This window comes from Schistocerca cancellata, chromosome 4, assembly GCF_023864275.1.
Source record: "Schistocerca cancellata isolate TAMUIC-IGC-003103 chromosome 4, iqSchCanc2.1, whole genome shotgun sequence".
Lineage (NCBI taxonomy): Eukaryota > Metazoa > Arthropoda > Insecta > Orthoptera > Acrididae > Schistocerca > Schistocerca cancellata.
In genome coordinates this window covers 499,914,352-499,936,712 of record NC_064629.1, presented here as the reverse complement: position 1 = coordinate 499,936,712, position 22,361 = coordinate 499,914,352, and the positions used below count along the sequence as shown (strand labels likewise).

Below are 22,361 nucleotides of genomic sequence, written 5' to 3'. Positions count from 1 at the left end.
TCGGGCTGCGAAGGCCCATTGTTAGGAGTGTTCGGTGCACTGTGTGTTCAGACATCCATGTACTCTGCCCAGCATTAAAGTTTGTTGTTAGTTCCGCCACAATTCGCCGTCTGTCCTGTTTCACCAGTCTGCTCAGTCTGCGACGTCCGACATCTGTGATGAGGTGTGACCGCCCAACCCCACGCCATCAGGACGTTGTTTCACCTTGGTTTCACCACGTGTTGAAGACACTCACCATAGCACTCCTCGAACACCCGACAAGTCACGCAGTTTCCAAAATGCTCGTGGTGAGCCTCCGGGCTATCACAATCTGCCCTCGTTCAAACTCAGTTATATCGCGCACCTTCCCCATTCTCCACACGGACAGCACGCTCACTTTACTACATTCACAGGGCGTGTGTCTCACTAGCAGTCATTCCTCGCGTGCTATCGCCTGGACAAGTTTATATCGACAGTAGGTCGATGGCCATAATGTTCTGGATGATCAGTGTATATAATTCAGGAGAGGACTGTGAATTATCACTTTATTGTGGATGTACAGCACGCTCGAACTCTTACGGAAATCTGCGAATTTGCCGCGATTAATGATGATAGTGCGAAAGGGGAACTACATCAGAAGTGTGTGGTTAAGATGAGGATTTGGGTCTGACGGCAGGCGTGCTACGGTAGACCGTGCAGTGGCGGTGACCGATGTGTCGGGACGGCGCAGGGGTCAGCGTATCTGCCTAGTAAGCACAAGACCAAGGTGTGAATTCCCGTCCGGCACCAATTTTGTACTTTCGCCATTGATTGAAGTCAGTGCCCACAGACAGACAATGCCATTAATTATCGATTGTGTCTGCTCTTTTTGACATGTCGCAAAGAACAGACACCACATATAAATATGAAAGATTAGGGCATTGGCTCAAATGGCTCTGAGCCCTATGGGACTTAACATCTGCGGTCATCAGTCCCCTAGAACTTAGAACTACTTATACCTAACTAACCTAAGGACATCACACACATCCATGCTCGAGGCAGGATTCGAACCTGCGACCGTAGTGGTCGCGCGTACCCAGACTGAAGCGCCCAGAACCGCTCGGCCACCGCGGCCGGCTACCCGGCTTCGAGTTCTCGCTTTCACGCATTGCTATCGTCACAGCCGCTGTTCGGCCTGAAGTTGTTCTCGCACGTTCTCATTTCTACTGCTTACTTAATAACAGTATGCTAGTATGCGGAAGCGTGATGCAAGACTGTAGTTTCATCTAACATTATTCTGTGGTTATTGGTGAGCATGCGTTCAGCAACTGTTCGTTTCTCAAGTTCTTGATTTTTACTGTGTCTTTGGTGTTCTGCACAGCGGTCGCTAACGGTACATATAGACTGATCCATCCAGTCGCTTCCACACTCATAAGGCATCTTATAAATTTCAGGGACCATAACGCCGAGACTGTCCTTAACCGGGTGTCCTTTATTTTCTTGGATGGATGGAAAATAAGCTTCATTCTTGTTGTTTACAGGAACCTACCAATTTTTCTGATTGTAACCCAACAGAAACGAAGAAGTACAATACGTAGATCGTCACATGATTTCTCAACGTTTCTTGTTTTAGTTTCTTTCCTTTCTTTATATCTCAAGCCCCATAGCCATTATTTCGAATTATGTACTTCAGACGCTTAACGTAGTAATGCAGCTGGCCTTGTCACAGATACTTGTAGTTCTATGCACAGAATTTCAAAATGCCTGTTACAGTCTTCTATGGGTTGTAGATAGAACTAAGTAGAGAAGCCCTTATGAGGAACCCATAACAGGAAATGTGCAATAAACTATTTATATTAGATAAGTTTGTGAATCGAATCACTTTCAGATCTACCACATCACAGTACCCACGCAAACTGACAGAAGGGCGCCGTCGTCATCCCTATTGTAATTTGACAGCGCATACTACATTGATGTCCAAAGCTCCAAAACTTAAGGATGAAAGTAAAATCTACATGATGCGTCACTGCCAAGTAACATATCTCGATGAAACTGGGACCATACGTAGAATGAACTGCTACGTTATAACGTAGAAGGTAACTAAATGAAATACCCAATGAAACGAACAGAAATGACAGTTATATTCAAAGCCAATAATTAACTTATGGCACAGCAATTTATGGTGTTCCCGTGGACATTACAAAAGGTGGGACATGATTCCTAACAGGATACGTGTTCACCACGGGAAGCACTCCACGCTCTGCTTAACAAGTGACCATCAGGATTGGTAGGGATTTCTTGCGGTAGGCCGTTCAGTACGTAGACCAGCGGGGTTAACAACTGCTGGATGGTCGTTGACGCATATGGATGTGCTGCAATACGTCTCCCCACCACAGCCCACACATGCTCGATAGGATTTAAGTTGGGAGAAAAGAGCTCTTCCACTTGCGCTGTTCAATGCGGTCAAGCATTGTCTCCGTAAAAATGAAGTCAGGGCCGAGCACAACCCTGAAAATACGCATACGGGGAAGGAGGTCAGTGTCATAGTAACGTTGACCGGTGAGTTTACCGTCTTCAAAGATTTGCAGGTCAGTACGGACCATCGCAAACGCAGCCGCCGAATATCAGATGTCAACAGAGAACAGTGATCGTCGGGTGAAGAGAACGACTCCATGCAGTCATCCTGCCACTGTGGAGCATGAGACTGCGTGCTTTGCAGTTTTGTTAAATGTGGCGGCATTTGCAGCTGCTGTTATACGTGCGTCCTTTCTTACCTGTTGCACAGTGTATCGGTCATCTGTTGCTGTAGATGACCGTGGTCGACCACCTCCATTCCTTAGGGCAGTTCGGAACGCTTCCCACGCACGTGAAACAACACTATGAGCAATACAAAACTCTTGGGCTAACCTCGTCAAGTTTCGTACTTCTCCCAGTTTTACGATGACAATCTCCGTGTGAAGCCAACCATATGTGGTCTCAAGGTCGTGTTGTAATGAAGAACATCACCACAGCGTACCGTAACTGCTCACTGGCTGACAGACACTCTGTTCCCGTCTCTTCAACTGCCTCCTGTTGTGGAGCCAGTCCCAAAAAATGTTTCAAATGGCTCTGAGCACTATGGGACTTAACATCTGAAGTCATCAGTCCCCTAGAAGTTAGAACTACTTAAACCTAACTAACCTAAGGACATCACACACATCCATGCCCGAGGCAGGATTCGAACCTGCGATCGTAGCGGTCGCGCGGTTCCAGACTGAAGTGCCTAGAACCGCTCGGCACACCGGCCTGCGCCAGTCCCATTTGGTGCTATACATTGAGGTGATGAAGTCATGGGATAGCGATATGCACTTATACAAAAGGCGGTAGTATCGCATACTCGACGTATCAAAGAGTAGTGCATTGGTGCAGCTGTCATTAGTACTCAGGTAATTCATATGAAAGGTTTCCGACGTGGTTATGGTCGCACGACGGGAATTAACAGACTTTGATCCCAGAATGGTAGTTGGAGTTAGGCGCAAGAGACATTCCCTTTCGTAAGTCGTTAGGAAATCCAATATTCTGATATCCACAGTGCCAAGAGTGTGCCGAAACTTTCAAATTTCAGGCAATACCTCTCACCGCGGACAACGCAGCGGCCAAGTGGCCGAGAGCAGCCGGCGTTTGCGTAGAGTTGTCAGTACTAACAGACAGGCGATAGTACATGAAATAGCCTCATAAATCAGTGTGGGGCGTACGGCGAAAGTATCCTTTAGGACAGTACGGCAAAATTTGGGTTAATAGGCTATGGCAGCAGACAACCGACGTGACTGCCTTTTTTAACATCACGACTTCTCCTGCTGCTCGTGACCACATCGGTTGGACTCTAGACGAATCGAAAACCGTGGCACGATCAGATGAATCCCGATTTCAGTTGATAAGAGCTGCTGGTAGGATTCGAGTGCGGTACAGCCCCCCCCCCCCCCCCCAAGCCATGGACCCCAGTTGTTGACAAGGAACCATGAAAGCCGGTGATGGCTCCATAACGGTGTTGGCTGTGTTTACGTGGGATGGACTGGGTCCTCTGGTCCGATCTCTGACTGGAACTTCTTATGTTCAGCTACATGGAGACCATTTGCAGCCATTCATGGACTGCACGTTCTCAAACAACAATGTCATGTCATCAGGCCTCAATTGTTCGCGATTGGTTTGAAGAATATTCTGGACAATTGTAGCGAATGATTTGGCCAAACAGATCGCGCGGCATGCATCCCGTCGATCATTTATGGAACATAACCTAGATGTCAGTTCCTGCACAACCCTGCACCGGCGAACACTTGCACAGTTGCTGGCGACTATAGAGGGAGCATGACTCAGTATTTCTGTAGAGAACTTCCAGCGACTTATTGAAATCATGCTACGTCGACTTGCTGCACTACGCCAGGCGGAAGGAGGTCCCGACAGGATATCAGCAGGAACCCCATGACTTTTGTCACCTCAGTGCAGTCATACCGACCTCACGCCATGTGTTGTACACCTTTCTGTGCACGACTGCAAGATCCTTCTACTGCATTTTTATTCATTTCCACCTAATAGTTAATATGTTATGATGCTGTATCTATCTAGTCATTAAGTTTTGCAGAGCAATGTATTATCGCCCGATCACAACGAAGGCTGCGACAAACTGGTAAGTTCACAACTAGGAGGTTGAGTGTGTTGCTCCACGGAGACGCAGCACTCTCAACTTTGAAGAGGACATCCACATCAGGTAGAAGAGAACTCGATCGATTAACTGCTCCATAACTTCGGTGGCAGAGCACAAACGTACCACCATCAAAACACCGATAAAACGAGTGTGGATGAAATATAGCCACATTTAATGCGCGTTTATCAAAATTTTCTCGCAGCATGACCAATCGCGAGCCGTCTATAGGCTATAAGTAATTACCACAACAGCAGCCACGACCATCATTTGCTTGTGACGAACACGATTAATGATTTCTTAAGAAACTCAAAGCTGTACCTATATTTGACGCGTCGTTCAAACCGAGAATGTTATATACTAAAATGCCGTCGTGTGGAACTTCGACCTCAGACGTGTAAGGGGCGATCAAAGAGTTTCGGTTCGAAGGCCATACAATCCGGAATTTCTGTGCCAATCGGACACAATCGCCGTGAGAACTAAGGCAATCATTCCACTGACCCACCATGTTGAAGGTACCCGCTTGGTAAAACACCATATCCCGTCGCGTGAAAACGTCCGTAACTGCCTGCTGCTCATATTCGTCAAGGAGGAATCGTCGACCCTCCAAGGCTTTCTTAAGGACCGAAGAAGTGATAATGGCACGGGCAGAGATCAGGACTATAGGGCAGGTGTTCGAATGTCTTTACTTAAGTTGGCGTAATTCTACTGCATTTTTGCGATATGGGGATGTGCGTTATCATGAAGCTTCATCACCCCTTGTCGCACAATTCCACAACGGTGGTTTACGATAGACCTGCTGCGTCACACGCTTTCTTCATTCTCCGGTGGATGCCTGTCGGTATTTGTCATTGGCAAACCAAGAAAAGCACGTTGGTGCTGTTTGGACGTCTTTGCTAATAACTTCGCTATAGTCCACTTTTCCGCATTTGCCGCAAGCGCGTCGAAAAGACACGAATGCCACACTAATACCTTGCCCACATGGAGGTACTTACATACCCATATCGGAGTCGCGCTACGTTACATGCAGGAAGTCCTTCGTAAGAGTCGTCTGGCGCGTTTTCTCCGGTGTTTCGCAGCTCTTTGCCCTTTCGTTTTTGCAACGTGTAGCTGTAGTCAGCCCAAACAAATACTGTTTTTCAAGTCTTCGATGCGACGCACATCGCCGACGGGAAGTGTCAGTTTGTTTACCGTTACAAACAAAATTACTCTTAAATCGGAGTATTACGTATCCATTAGAGAGAGCGTTCCAAAGTTAGTTTAGAGCGATATTCGTTTTATCGATATCTTTTAACAGGAACAGTAAAATACGAAAAATAACCAGCACCGCCCTTGCCCGCGACGACTGCTAACGCAACGCAGAAGCGCTGCTCAGTCGCTGCTGTAGTATTGATTATTCTTCGTGTTCTACTATCTCTGTTAATATGTATCGATAAAACGAATATCGCACTAGACTAATTTGAGACCGCTCTGTCTAATGTGTTGGTTAAATTTCAATTTAAAAATCATTTTGTTTGTAACAGGAAACAAACCGGCGTTTCTCGTCGGCGTTGGGCGTCTTATGAAAGATGAGTAGCATTAGTTTGGGTTGACTCCAGCTACACACTGCAAAAACTAAATTGAAAATATCTGCAGAAACACCACAGAAAATGGTGCTGACGACCCATAGGAGAAGTACCCGGTAGACGCTGAAGCAACGCCCTTAAACTGAAACTTTTTGTAGTAGGTTGTGACGTAATAGCTTAGATGCAGTCTCGATAAAATTACGTTACGACGTGTCTTACTGGTATAGATAGAAAGCTGCTTAGCAAGTTGTGTGGTACACAGGTTCGCTGTTCGGCGAGAGCCACGGCAGCGAGGAGGAGGAGGCGGCGGAGGAGCAGCTGGAGCAGGCGCGCAGCTACCGCGACACGCTGGCCGGCGCGCACCTCGAGTGGCGAGACGCGGCCGCGCTCGCAGCAGACGCCGTCCTCAGCCTCGAGAACGCTACGCGCGCCTGGCTCGAGCTCGACTCCCAGTCAGTACCACCGCCTACGGCTCGCCGCACCTACCTATACTTACCACCTCAACTTCGTTACACCGTACTAAATAACATTTTCTTTTCCCGCTACTAGGAGACTGCTAGCCTTTATCAGTTTTCATTTCACGAACCGTCATAGCATTAGTCTCATGATCTTCCAACGCTATTTAACTTCATTCACTTTTCAGCTACACTGCTGGCCTTTAAAATGGCTACACCATGAAGGCGACATGCAACAACATTCTGCAGCTACATACATACTCCGAAAGCCACTATTCGGTGCGAGGCGGAGACATTGTACCACTGCTGTTGTACACCCTAATGGAGCGAGAGTAAACAACTGCCTCCGTACAAGTCCTAATTTCTCTTGCCTTCGCAATCCTTACGTGAAATGTACGCATGGGGCACCACAATCGTTTTGTACCTCAGCCGCAACCAGTTCTCTAAATTTTCTCAGTAGTGTTTTGTAAAAAGACTGCCGTCTTTCCTCTAGGGTTTCGGATTTTAGTTCACGAATTATCTCCGAAATACTCACATGTTGGTCTAACAGCAGGATTCCTCTGAACTGCTTCGACGTCTTCCTTTAATCTGACATGCCAAACACTGAAGTAATACTCAAGAAAGGGTCGTACTTGTGTTCTGTACACGGTCCTCTTTACAGATGAACCAAACTGTCCTAGAATTCTCCCAATAAAATGATGCCTTTCTTACTACTGTCCTTACGTGATCATTCTATTTCATATCACTTTGCAAAGTTATGCCATGTAAATGGCGTGACTGTTTCAAGCAGTGCATCAGTGTATTCGAACGTTTAAGCATTTTTTTTCCTAGTCTCCAAATTGACTTAGATTTTCCGACATTTAGGGCAAGCTGCCACTCATCATAGCAAATAAAAATTCTAAGTCATCCTGTAGCCTCCAATAGTCACTCAACGACGACAATTTCCCATACACTCACTACAGCGTCATCAGAAAACAGTAGCAAATTGTTGCTCACGCTATCAGTCAGATCGTTTATGTTCGAGTATATAGAGAACAAGAGTGATACTGACGATGACCTTGCCTCTGTCATGAATGGTGAAAATGCCCGTGTTGACGCAGTAATTGTATTTATTACAACACAGTAATATCCTTCTGACATGTATGCACTGTCTTTAGCGATTAGCAGCTCTGAAAGTCATGAAATTGATTCATATATTGTGAATACATATTAGCTTCAGCTACCTGTGACAAATGAAAATTTGTGCCGCACCGTAAGTCGAACGCAGACTTCCCACCCAACATGAGCAGTCGCCTTTAACACTGCGGCTGTGCGAGCACGATCTCAGGGCCCGTCCACGCATTCACAGTCAAAAAGCTCGAACTTTCGTGAAACTAAGCGTAGAGAGACCTCGGTCATTATATTGTATCGTCATTTTAGCCCCGTCAGGCGCAGTTATACCATTAATGGTGACAGTGTCTATGTCGATGCCGTAACTGAATTTATTAGAATACAGTGTCCTTCAGACATGCATGATTACAGTTATGGCAACAACACAGTTACCGACACCATTAATAATGTAATGACGCCTGGCGGTACTAATATGACGATGCAAAATATAAACGAGTGACTTCTTCTGCTTAGTTTCACCAAAGTAGGAGCATTTGGAGTGTAACTGCGTGACATATGGGGCTTTGGAGTAGCACAGGTGGCGTGATCATGGGAAGCGGGAAATCCAGCATCGAGTCCCAGTCCGGCACAAATTTTCATTTATCACAAGCAGCTGACGCTGATATGTGTTCACCATATGTGAATCCATTTCATTCACCATCGTCTGTGATGTACGCTTGCTATCCAAGACAACGTACTGAGTACAACTATTTAAGACCTCATCGTCCCACTCACACATTTGGTATAGGTGTGAAGTGTACTACGTGCTTCGATATGCAAATGATTAGCTTTCAGCGCAGTCACACAAAGTAGGTAAGACTAATGCCGTCAGTATGAAACAACAAAATAATTAAGCAGCGGATTTATATTCAGAAATCGCATTAGAATCTTGGTTGGTTGTGAGAAGAACATGTTATGTTTTTTATAGGAAGGAGAATTTTTATCAGCACTTGTCGGAATTCAACGGCGGCAGGTTCACGGGCTATCGAAGAGTGCAGTTCATCTTTGCGCGATATTCCAGTCGTTTGGTTGGGACCACTCGACTGTCGTGCGAATATGGAATGGATGGATACACGAGGGCCATACTCAGCGCCGTGCAGGATCTCAATGGTTCCACGCGACTAGCGCTCAAGAGGACAGACCAATTTTTCACAAAATTGTACAGCCAAGCCATGCAGCTTGTGTCAGGACATGGGCGTGTTTATAGCAAGAGGAGATGGGCTAGTTTGTAGCAAGACAAGTCTCACTATTGACAGTGCGAAATCGTCTGGGGCCCACGGACTGTCTTCACGGGGACCGTTATTGCAGCTTTCCTTGACGCGGCAGCAGAGGGAGGCATACCGACAATGGTGCGTCCAACAACAAAACTACATACAGGAGCGGCACTATGTCGTCTTTTCAAACGTATCCGTGTTTTGCGTACAACATCACGATGGAAGTTTCCATGCGTAGGGTCTCAGAGAAGAGCGAAAATTCGGGTGACTGTAGCTGTGTCCTATTTTTGAGGTCTCTGAGACATTACCTTTCAACAAGTTAACGCAAAACCACACTTTCCCTGCCTGTTCTGACCTACCACGGTAGAGAGGCTGTTCGACTGTGGCCCTGGTCAGCACGTTCTTCAAACGTCTCACCCTATGAAAACGTCTAATCATGAGTTGTCGAGTGACTGGCACGCCACCATTCTCCAGCCACTAAGATTGATGGATTCTGATAAAGAGCTGAAGTAGTGTGGAATGAAGTACTTGTATCAGTCATCCCAGCTCAGATTGATTAGATGTCCACCCAGGTTAGAGCCCTTGTTTCTCCTAAATGTGACACTGTGTACTGAATTCCTTACCCTTTGCACTCCCAAATGGCAATATATTCTTCCTATTATACTGTATCCACATAACATGTGCGAGGTGCCGGGACTAGCAGTGTATTTAACACTCAATTCTTCTAGAATCTACATATGTAAATGACGCTCTAAGCGCCCCCTATTCTAACTCCAACTTTTGCTGTTGCACAAGGATTAAAAAAAAATACGCGAACTGACTCTAATCAACCCTGCCAGTGAAGTAGAAGAGAGTTTGGCACCTGCAATAATTTAATTTGATAAATAAGTTAAATAAACGAAGGTTTCATTAACATAGTGAGGAATGATGGGGTTGCTCTACCGATTAACAGAATGAAAGTTCTGTCCAAAATAACAATATGATTTATTAAGACTAAACACAAAACAATAAACAAAAACACATGAAACATTTATAATACATCAAATTGGCTCAAATTGGATACTCAAACAAACGCTATGATGGTGAAGTTGTCCCTAAACTAGATTGTGAGGTTTAAGACGAAGTGGTATGTGGAGCCAATTCCTTGCCACTCAGATCTTAAGAGAGACACACAGCTAACCCAACATTAATTGCTGCTCCTCAAGACAGAACAAAGTTAGAAAAAGACGAACAGGCACGATCTGCTGAGCTCTGATTATCACCTAGGAAAATCCCTATCTGCCGGTGCTGCGGACATACATTACCAAACTGTCTTCTCAACTGCCAGAACACGATCTGGCGTACCGGAGGCGATGGCTGGTTGCTTCGACGTCCTCGACCGAAAGGCGAGAGCCGACTACCTAGAGCACCCGTACAGGCCGAACACACAACATTCCCGCCCCCACGACAGTGGCCGTGGTTAAACGTTCCAATCAGCAACTCGAAAACCGGCGGAAAATTCCACTCTATTGCCGGAGCACTACCATTCCACCAATGGAGATTCTTGGCGCCAATTTCTGCCCTGATTTTGCTACGTCACGGAGCTATGCCCTGAGCAAGCCAATCACAGTTACTATTTTGCAGAAAGCGTGGGAATTTTCCCGCCACAACTGCCTGGGTACACAAGTCATTCCCACGCCTCGCTGGTAGCCCGCCAGAAAGTGTTTTCGCTAAGTTTCTGCGAAGTAACGGAACCTCTAGCCCAGCCGCTACTTCAGACCCCTCCGAGCATGTCTTTTGACAATGTCGGCGTCTGCAAAGCATTCACTCGACTTCCTCACACCCGTCGGCTTAACGCTTTCCAGATCAGCAGAGCCCGCCTGTCACCGGACCACCCGGGTGACGAGAGACGCTGCGTGGGAAGTCCGCGTGTGAAGGAATAGCGACTTTTCACTGCCTGCAATTAGAGAGGAAAATCGTAAGATAGAAATATGAGAGGGGGCTCATGCCACCTCTCACATGTAAAATACTGTTATTTACAATTCTTCCTTGTGTTCCAGTTTTAATGGTCACCAGTTTATTTGCCAATGAGCTACTTAATCATTTAACAGCTCTCACAGTATGCTTCAGTGTAATCCTGATTTCTTCTTCTTCTTATTATTATTATTATTCTTTATCCTGCACAATTTTCTTTCCATGTTTTTCAATATATCCTTCGAAGGTTTGTCGATCAGAGGGTAGCTATGCACCGAGAATTTGTGATTATTACCTTACAAGGCGTGCCAGAATAACAGGAACGACGTGTTTGTGCATGCGACAGAAAGGGAAAGAGGTAATAACAGCGTTCGTTCGGGTATTCTCTAAAGTTGATGACTGTAACGTCCAAGTTGACGAACGACAGACTTCTATTTCATTTGTATCATCCTTCCTTTTCTATTTTACGTGTTATTAGCCATATTTTTAGCTTTCAGATTTTCGTCAGCATGCAGCAATTAAAAAAAAAGTGCACCCAGCTGAACTTAGTGTTTATGGAAGAGAAATAAGAAGGTCTTTTTTTTCGGAGGAGTCATCCTTACATTTAACTGAAGTCGTTTAGGGAAACAACGGGAACTTAAAGTCAGTGTGGTAAGATTCTTATATTTTGTAATATTTGGGACAAAGACTTCGTCGAATATACTTAATTAACTAGAAAAATAATATTCGTCAGTGATTCAGAAAATTTATGGGGAGAATATGTGTTGACAATTTCTAATGAAATAGAGATATGCAAGAAATTTTGTGATATTTTGGTTATGTTTTTCCCTTTTACACAGTGGCTCCGTTTGGTATGACTTGCACGTGCTTCGTGTGAATGCATCTCGCAGTTGATCCTAGAGTGACAGTACTTCCATTGGAAAGGTCGAAAGTTTAGGCTTTTGCATTACAATCGAAATCTCGTTTGCTGGCTTTTCAGTCACCTAGCATTTCGTCTGGGAATAGTCTCTCGTAATAACTTTGAAATAAACAAGCCATCTGTTTCCTCACTGGTCACCGTAAAATTATTTTATGTTCTTGAACTTTTCTGTAACGTGACTCAACCATCTGGCAAATTCACGTGTGGAAAAGCTTATTCCTCTACACAGTATGGGGCCAAAACCCTAATCAAAAGGTACGCACGAGTGACCACCGCAAAAGGAACATGTGGTATATTTCCGCAACAGCTAACACAGAGTGTTTCAAGAGATGACAACGTAATATGTTACAGAAACAAAGGTGAGTAGAAACACAATCAATGGCTTATTGTTTATCATGTCGTTTAGTTCTCTCCTGTGTTCCAAAAATATGGATTACTGAATTGTGTCATAAGCAATAGTTGCACACATTGAGAAATGTTTGTTTTCGGCACTAGGCCCTAGCTGCATTTGAAAGAAAGTATTGTTCAATGACAGCTGTTGTTAAAGGATCAGATTACCGTTCCAGAAAAGAAAAACAAAGGTGATCACCAAAATTTTGGGTTAAGCATTATTGCTTTCACAGACTCGTAACACGTACTAATATCTCACTTAGATGTATTTTATCTTACGTTGCAGGCCTGAAGACAACCGTTTCACGCTGGCAGTGTCAGCACGCAACTCGCTGCTAGAGGCTGTGGTATACGTGTCTCTGGCCCAGGCACTTCTGCCGGGTGTTCAGTTTCCCTACTGTACGCCTCGGGATCTCCTCACTGTCAGTCAGGTATCTAACAACCTTCCTTCTGTGTACTTTGCCTAGCAGAAGAGCTGGATTGGTCATCACTTCGCGCTTTATCTAAGCTGAGATCTATTTAATACTAGGTATTGAATGTAGAAAATAGTGATAAAATAAACAATAAAACCCGCTTTTCTTAACGCAATAATCACCTATTTAATGTACAAGTATGGATATGTATCCACGGAACTCCAAATCTCTATCTGATAGATTACCTGTTAACAGCATTCAGTACTCTCGTTCTTGGAAGGAGAGTTGGGAGCTTTGGTATGTAAACTGACAGGGAGCCTGGTCATTGTTGACTGTACAGTCGTGAACAATATCATTAGTGTGGCGATGTATTTCACCATCACAAAAGTGACGATGTGTTGTGGCATAAACTTCATATGACACTAAACACGATGCGCAGAAGTTCCGATCCTTGATCGTTCAACCGCGGCCCACGGCTCACAGAGCCTAGTCCAAGTCATCTACATATTGTTCAATGGCATCAAATACAACGCGTGACTCGTGGGAGGCAGCTACATGAGTAGCGGGATTTGTGGCGTGCACTGAGTGGTTTTTTAGGTTAGAGGGCCTCGGGGAATCACAGTAAGGGTTAGGTGTCGAAGTGTGCACGTCGAACACAGGAAGATGGTAGATATACGAACCTTCTTAGAACATTTGTCGTTGCTGTTTTGGGGAAGTACCTGCTCTCAAAGTGCTAATAGAAATCACTAATACTCAAATCGTTAAAGGTACTAAAAGCTCGCTAAAGCCGGAGATAAGTTCAGTCGAAATTTTTGCGAAGATCCTAACGGTGTTCAGACAGGATAGTTTACTTACAGTTGGCGGTGGCGTGTTTGTTGATGTTAGAAGGAGTTTATGTTGTAATGAAACTGTAATATTTTGTAGATAGTTCCTGTGAATTAGTGTTGGTAGACGTCATTCTTGGCAACTGGAATGAAATAATACTTGTATTCTCTTAATTCAGACGATACAATTGCAGAAATGTTCAAAGGAAACTTCAGTTTAATTTCAAACTTGTACAGGACTCATGGAATTAAAGTTGGCGGTGACTTCGGTTTACCCTAGACACGTTGACAAAATTACGTGTTTAAACCCGAAAGTACGCATAAAATATCATCCGAAATTTCCACTATTTGCATTCTCTGAAACGTATTTCGAGCAATTAATTCCTGAGTCCACTCGCGAAGTAAACGGTTATGGAAACACACTTGACATCTTAGCAACAAATAATCCTGAGCTAATAGCGATCATCAAAACGCATACAGGGATTAGTGAACACAGGGTTGTCGTAGCGAGACTGAATACCGTAACTCCCAAATCATCAAAGAATTAACGAAAAATGTATTCAATCAAAAAAGAATGTAAAATTAGCTTGACGTTTTAGTCAGAGAGATCTACACTCCTACCAAATTAACAATGTAATTGTATACTAGATGTGTCTTGAATTCGAAAAAATAGTCTAAACAGCAGTTGAAAGATGTATACCAAATAAATTAACAAACGACGGAGCTGTTCCCCATGGTACACGAAACAATTCCGGACACTTACAGAAACAGCGAAAACAGCACGCCAAATTCAAATGAATGCAAAACCCCCAAGGTTGGCGATCTTTTACAGAAGCTCGAAATTTAGCGCAGACTTTAGTGTGAGAAGCTTATAATAGTTTCCACAACGAGACTTCGTACGAAAACCTTGCAGAAAATTCAAAGAGATTCTGGTCAAATATAAAGTATGCTAGCGGCAAGACACAATCAATGTCTTTTCTGTACGATAGTAATGGAAATACTATCGATGAAAGTGTTGCAAAAATAGAGTTAGCAAACACAGCCTTCCGACATTCCTTCACCAAAGAAGACAGAGTGAATCCTCCAGAATTCGAACCAAGAACAGCTGTCAATATGAGTAACTTAGAAGCAGATATTTTCGGAGCAGTGAAGCAACTTAAATCATAAGATAACTGCAAGTGCTACGGTGTAGAATCAATGTCAATTACGTCCCTTTCAGAGTATGCTGATGCAATAGCTCCATACTCAACAATCATATACAACCGCTTGCTCGACGGAAGATCCGTACCCAAAGACTGGAAAGTAGCCTTCCCCACAACATTTTCTTTGTGTTCTTTCCAATTTGTTCGTAACTGTGGTTCCTAGGTATTTAGTTGAATTTACGGCTTTTAGATTTCATTGATTTATCTTGTAATCAAAGTTTAGCGGATTCCTTTTCGAACTGATGTGGATGACCTGACACTTTTCATTATTTAGAGTTAGTTGAAATTTTCGCACTATACAGATTTTTATATAAGTCGTCTTGCAATTGGTTTTGATCTTCTGATGACTATACTAGATGACAAACGACAGCATCATCCGCAGGTAAGCTAAGACGGCTGCTCAGAATGTGTCCTAAATCGTTTATATAGATAAGGAACAACAGATGGCCTTGTAACACTACCTCGGGGAATCATGTTGAGTATGGTGGGTATAAGGGAAATCAGAGTTCGCACTGAAACATATAGGTGTTCCGTTTCCGCGCACTGTTCGAGACTGGAATAACAGAGAATCTTGCAGAGTAGCTATGTAGACGCAGATGTAGAAATGAAGCACCCAGAAGCCATGGTCGAATATCAGTGCAATTTCATAGACGTCCACATCATTGGCAGGTATGCAGATTATGTGGGATACATAAGGGGCGTGAATAGCGTCAGTGTTGAGTGGTACCTGTGAAGGACACGGAGATGCCTTACACTCGTATGAGAGAACATTATCAGCACATCAAAGTTCGAAAGGGACCTCATAGTGAGTCATAGTGACCTGCTGGTGGAATCGAAGAGTATCCAGATTTTTGGGGCATTCAAATGTGACAGTGGCTCAATGCTGGACTCCAGAAGAACATGAGGGCAGTGTAACAGCAAGAGCTGCAACCAAAACTCTTGTCCAGGACAATAACAGCCGTCTCTATGACTCACAGTCGTTGAACTGCAGACACAGCACCTAGCACGCGCGAGGTGCTTCTGTTGTTCTACATATCCATGTAGCAACAAACAGGCCTACGTCACTAACCTCTGTTTTAGATGCTTCCACGTGATGTAGAAATGGCGAGTTCTTCTACACGGCCAGTCCCAGAGAGGTGAATTTAGCTCCTTTCCCCCACCCCATACCAGGTATTGCTTACTATCAGTTCAAGTGTAAAGTAACCCAAATTCCATCCCTACCCACCCTCAACGTACAAGTTCATATGAATGGCAGAAGCACCAATCAGAAACAGAGCGACGGAGGGCAGAGCCAGTCATGAACCAAAAACTCAGTGTGTGAGCCAAATGCTAGTAAAACCAACAAGGAAGTGGAGCTAGAATAAAGAAGCAAATGATATTGTGAATGAAGTAAGACAGAAAGCATAAATAACTGTTCATCAATCAGCGCTTCCGTAGCAGCCAGTTTACTAACAGATATGTGGAGAACCGGATTTTTCTAGGGGTAACAAGTGTAGCGGCTTGAGACACAGTCAAGTATCGCATCGAGGAGATGGAGTTATGCGTCATCTTGTCAAAGTACGGATAAACATCAGGATGCCGTACGCGAAGAATCGTCTGCACGTGCTCAGACAGTAGGTTCCTTCATCTTCCGGTGGTAAGAGATGGACGAATTGTCAGGTACCCCTCTTCATATCACCTGACCTGACTTAAAGGTGCCACGTCTTTAAGTGGCATACATCGACTTATGTGGTTTCCCATGTTCTCGACCCTCACATTAGCTTTTACCAACGTGCGCAGCGGCTCAATACTCTAACTGTTCTTCTCTTCGTCCTTTCATCGCCTGATAGCGGTGTTACTGAAACTATTATAATCTCTATGCCCCTGTACATGTGGTAACCAAAGGTACAAATTGGAACTTAGCATCTGTATCCTACCGTGAGTTGGTGGATCTGAATCATATAACTGATTATCAGATGTTACTGTCCACCATGAAATTGGCGAATGATTTACTGCAGTTCATCCAGCGTATTTCCTCATCTTCTGTTGGCCTTTCATGCCGACAGCCTATACAAAGTCTAGCGACATTCTAGCCACGTGGCGAGCCGAAATGTTCCATTCGCCGTGGCGACATTAACGCTTTCATTTCACCACAACACCAATCTTTAATGGAGGAGGAGGAGGAGGAGATTAGTGTTTAACGTCCCGTCGACAACGAGGTCATTAGAGACAGAGCGCAAGCTCGGGTGAGGGAAGGATGGGGAAGGAAATCGGCCGTGCCCTTTCAAAGGAACCATCCCGGCATTTGCCTGAAGCTATTTAGGGAAATCACGGAAAACCTAAATCAGGATGGCCGGAGACGGGATTGAACCGTCGTCCTCCCGAATGCGAGTCCAGTGTGCTAACCACTGCGCCACCTCGCTCGGTCTCTTTAATGGAACTGCTTATGCGTGCTTACTGCCTTCTCTCTCACAGTTCAGTTGAAAGCTTATCACAAAACTTCCTGGCACCCTATCTTTTCTGAAAACTTTTGGTTTCATTTTGACCTATGTATTATAACTGTCTAACATCAGTGACAATGAGGTTCCTAATAATAATAAGTTTTCATAACATGTACTTTTCCGGTGTACTATTTTACTTATTTATTTACCAAGATCCCTGGGAACATGTGAGGCAAAACTACTTGATCATGAAATGACTCTGTACATAGTTTATTGAATGCTGATAAATAATAATTTATAAATAATATAAATAAAAACTTAAAGAATTAATAAAACACGAAAATGTAGACAGCATAAGAATGAAAAACAATTTACACAGAAAGCTTCTCAGCTGCTGCGAATAACTCCTGTACAAAACAGAAGTGTGCCGCAATGGAACGCTTCAACTTCGATTTCTATACTTCGTATTTCTTTCGATACTCCTGGAAGCCTATTGAAAATGAAACCTGCTGTTTAGTACACACATTTACACCCGTTAGTCAGAACGTTATGACCACCGACCTACTATTGATGTGTACGCGTCCAGGCGATAGAAGCGTTAGCTGGCGAGGAATGACTGCTAGTCAGACGCACGCACGGTGCATGTAGTATCAATGAGCGTGCTGTCCGTGTGCAAAATGTGGGAAGAGCACGATCTGTCTAAGTTTGACCGAGAGCAAATTCTGATGGCCCACACTCGGTTGGTTGATTCGGAGGAGGGGACCAAACAGTGTGTCATCGGTCGCATCGGATTAAGGAAGGATGAGGAAGGGAGTCGATCGTGCCCTTTCGAAGGAACCAACCCAGCATTTGCCTCAAGTGATTTAGGGAAATCACGGAAAATCTAAATCAGGATGGCCGGACGCGGGTTTGAACTGTCGCCCTCCCAAACGTGAGTCCAGTGTGCTAATCACTGAGTCACTTCGCTCGGTCGGAGGCTCGGCACAAGCATTTCGGAAACTGCGCGACTTGTCGGGTGTTCAAAGAATGCTGTGATGAATGTCTCCAACATTTGCCGAAACCAAGATGAAACCACGTCCAGACGTCGTGATGTTGGGTGGCCACACCTCATTACAGATATCGGATGTCGTAGGATGGGCAGACTGGTAAAACAAGACAGACGGAAAATTGTGGCGGAACTAACAACAAACTTTAATGCTGGGCCGAATACGAGTGTGTGTGAACACACAGTGCACCAAACACTCGTAACGATGGGCCTCCGCAGATGGCGACCCATGAATGTGCCAAAGCTAACACCACAACATTGGCAACTACGACTGAAATGGGCACGTGATCATCGGCACGCGACGTTGGCACAGTAGCAGAGCGCTGCCTGATGGTCTGGCGAATCCCGATACCTTCTTCATCATGCCTATGGGAGGGTGCGAATCCATTGTCTTGCAGGGGAACAGCTCCTTGTCGCCTGTACCGCGAGACGGAGACAGGCTGGCAGCGGCTGTATTATGCCCTGTGAAATACTCAAATTGGGCATCCATGGGTCCAGTGGAACTCGTGCAAGGCACTATGGCGCTCAAGGAGTATCGTACACTGGTTGCTGGCCACGTACTCCCCTTCAAGTCGGTCATGTTTCCCGACGGCAGTGGCATTTTTCGGCAAGATGATGCGCTACGTCATAAGGCCAGGAGTGTGATGGAGTTTTTCGAGGAACACAGTAGCGAGTAGCAATTGATGTGCTGGGCCCCCAGCTCGCTGGATACGAACCCGATCGAACACATCTGGGATGTGTTTGAACGTGGCGTCATGAGTTCATCGCCTCCCTCCCCAGAATTTACGTGAATTAGGTGACTTGTGTGGGCAGATGTGGTACCAGCTCTCTTCAGCCACCTACCAAAGCCTAATTGTTTCCATGCCACGACGTGTCAGCCTGTTACCCGTGAGAAAGTAGGACATACTCGGTATTAGGTAGGTAGTTATAATGTTCTCACTGACCAGGGTATGTACAATGCTTCAGGAAGGGTCATCGAGGTGTACAACGTTTATTCGTCTAGTATTCACCGAATTAAAACTGTAGTGTCTTCTGACTGCGTCAATATTGCCGACTACAAATCCAAAGATGGAATATATGTACAGGGTTGGTATAGTTAGAATTTCGAGGCCCTTAAACAACGGCCTAAACGAATCTCGCGAACGGATACCGCATGACAGCCTGACCACACGATCCTGGGCTAGGAATATTCTTGATGAATTGCACAGAGTTGCCCCAAAATATGACACTATAAGATATAAGAGAATGAAGGCAAGCAGAGAAACAAGTCGTCGTGTTTCTATAGTGAATATAGCAGCATTCAGTTTCTACATATGATCTTGAACCTGATCTCCCAAGAATGCGTTTTGTTACAGTTAAGCGTTAATTTATTTTCCGAAAGCCACGTGCCGGCTTTGGAGTGATAAGATTACATCCAAAACTTAGCTTCATAGATTCCTTGAGATGATATTATCTGAGGTACGACGTCCGAAGTGGAGTGAGAGGCAGACAACAGTGGGTGAAGTGAACTCCAGTTGCGCGAGAAGTTGCGCCAGTTTTAGGAGGATAATGTGATAGGCTGTCACCACACGAGTAAGCCAACCATATATCTAAAGTTCATTTATCAATATCTTATAAAGTATAATTTCAATTTAATTATCAGTCATATCAGTTAACCTCTCAATAGTAACCTATCGTCCACTCATTTATGACGTCATTTTATAACCATCTTTGCTAACATCAGAATAACGATATTCAGACGAAGAGATACAGTTCACGTAACAAAACCCGCAATTAAATTCCGAGCTGCGCACCGCATAAAATGATATTAAAAAAGAACGACTCTACGTGCAAAGCAGAGAAGGGAAGAATAAAAGTGCAACTTAGTTTGGAATGTAATCCCTCCAATGCACTTGATGTTCGAGGTTTATTGGCGTTTCGATGAAGAGCGTTCAATAAGTAATGCAACACATATTTTTACTTTTCTCGGCCAGTTTATTTGGTTGAAAAATGCGGAATCCGTTGTGGGGCATCTTAGAACTTTCCCGCTTCAGCCCCTGTACTTTCATGAAATTCCGATAGTTGGCGGCGCTATACGTAGGCTTCAAATCAGCATCTGTAACGGAGGTGCATTCGACGCGAGAGCTTTCGTTGATTTTCTTTTGCTGGTAAACCAGAACATCGCAGATAATCATAGGCGCCTGCAGAATGCTTATGGAGATCTGACAGTTAAAAAAAAAAAAAACACGATGAGTCGTTCGACGAGGCGTCTGTCATCATTACAACAAGGTCCCTCAAACCCTCCCTATCTACTCCGTGCCAGCCGGCTGCGCATAGCTGTGCCTCCGCCAATGATGGAAAGAGCGGGCACTCTCATTCGAAGTGATCGACGGATCACAGTCTAACGCCTCGGTGCACAACTGGACTTCTCTTTTGGTAGTGTTAACACACTCGTCCACCATTTGGGGTACTCAAAGCTGTGTGCCCGTTGGGTTCCTGGCCGCCTAACAGAAGATAAAGAGCAATGAAGGACCATCTGTGCGGAATTGCTCGCGTGTTACGAGGCTAATCCTAACAGTTTCTTGTCCAACATTGTGACAGGTTTATTACTTTGAACCGGAAACAAAATGAAAATCAATGGATTAACTTCACACCACATTCTTCCAAAGACACATTCTTCCAAAGAAAAAGTTAAAAGCCGCACGCTCAGCCAGTAAAGTGATGGCGACCGTCTTCCGGGACTCTGGAGGTGCTATTCTCTTTCATGTCCCCTCTTATGGTGCAACGATCAACTCTGAAGTGTATTGTCGTACCCTCGGGCAACTGAAGAAACGACTTCATCGTGTTCGTCGCCACAAAAATGCAAACGAACTTCTTCTTCATTACAATGCAAGGCTTCACACAAGTCTGCGCACCCGAGTGGAGGAGCTCACAGAACTTCATTGGACTATTGTTCTTCATTCGCCTTACAGCTTGGATCTCACACCTTCCAACTTTCGTCTGTTTCCCCAATGAAGGATGTACTCTGCGGGACGCTACACGTTGATGATGGGGAGGTTAGTGATGCAGCAAGACGCTGGCTCCGACGTCCACCAGTAGAGTGGCGCCATGCAGGCGTGCGGGCCCTGCCAGTACGGTGGCGTAAAGCCGTCGCATTGAACGTCGATTATGTTAAAAATGCAGTTTTTTAGCCATAAGAGTGGCAAATTAAGTGTTGTATTGGAATACTGAATAAAACCAACCCGCTTTCAGAAAAAAATGTGTTGCATTACTTATTGAATGCGACTTTGGAGGAGCCCGTTCGTAAAATACATTGCCTGCCATTTTATGCTTTGTCTGCATCGTGACTCGTGTGATTACATAGGTTACATAAAGTCTGGCTTCTCAAGCTTGGAACTTGACAGATTATTTCGTAGAACTGAGAGCCTTGGCCATCTCACTAGTCCCTTGCAGCCTGATCTTGAGAACAACGGATTGTGTACCTGAACGCTACATCTGCGCCGTGACAACGGCATCTTCACAAATTTCAGGTTGATGAATCAACACAGTATCTGTGTTCAACCTTGATGCAGTAGAATACACATAAGATCTGCACATGTCCTGCAGTCATAGTACAAATGGGAACCACACTACTTGACATCAAAATTGCTACACCGCGAAGACAACGTGCTACAGACGCGAAACTTAACCGACAGGAAGAAGATGATGTGATATGCAAATGATAAGCTTTTGAGAGCATTCACATAAGGTTGGCGCCGGTAGCGACACCTACAACGTGCTGACATGAGGAAAGTTTCTGCTCGCGTTGGTCGAGATCCAATATCTGTTAGCAGAATATGGAATCGGTGGGTTCAGGAGGGTAATGCGGAACGCCGTGCTGAATCCCAACGGCCTCGTATCACTAGCAGTCGAGATGACAGCAATCTTATCCGCATGACTGTAACGGATTGTGCAGCCACGTCTCGATCCCTGAGTCAACAGATGGGGACGTTTGCAAGACAACAACCATCTGCACGAACAGTTCGACAACGTTTGCAGCAGCATGGACTATCAGCTCGGAGCCCATGGCTGCGGTTACCCTTGACGCTGCATCATAGACAGGAGCGCCTGCGATAGTGTAATCAACGACGAACCTGGGTGCACGAATGGCAAAACGTCATTTTTTCGGATGAATCTAGGTTCTGTTTACAGCATCAT

The 22,361-nt window shown here is 44.8% G+C and overlaps 1 protein-coding gene across 1 annotated transcript in view; it reads left to right on the top strand.

Annotated features, from left to right (window-relative positions):
- The window catches only part of LOC126184288 (uncharacterized), a 480,787-nt gene that overhangs the window by 266,310 nt on the left and 192,116 nt on the right, over nt 1-22,361 (top strand). Inside the window, exons 3-4 of the mRNA XM_049926665.1 lie at nt 6,464-6,653; nt 12,568-12,712. Coding sequence (XP_049782622.1) covers nt 6,464-6,653; nt 12,568-12,712 — 335 coding nt within the window. The remainder of the gene's footprint in view (nt 1-6,463; nt 6,654-12,567; nt 12,713-22,361) is intronic.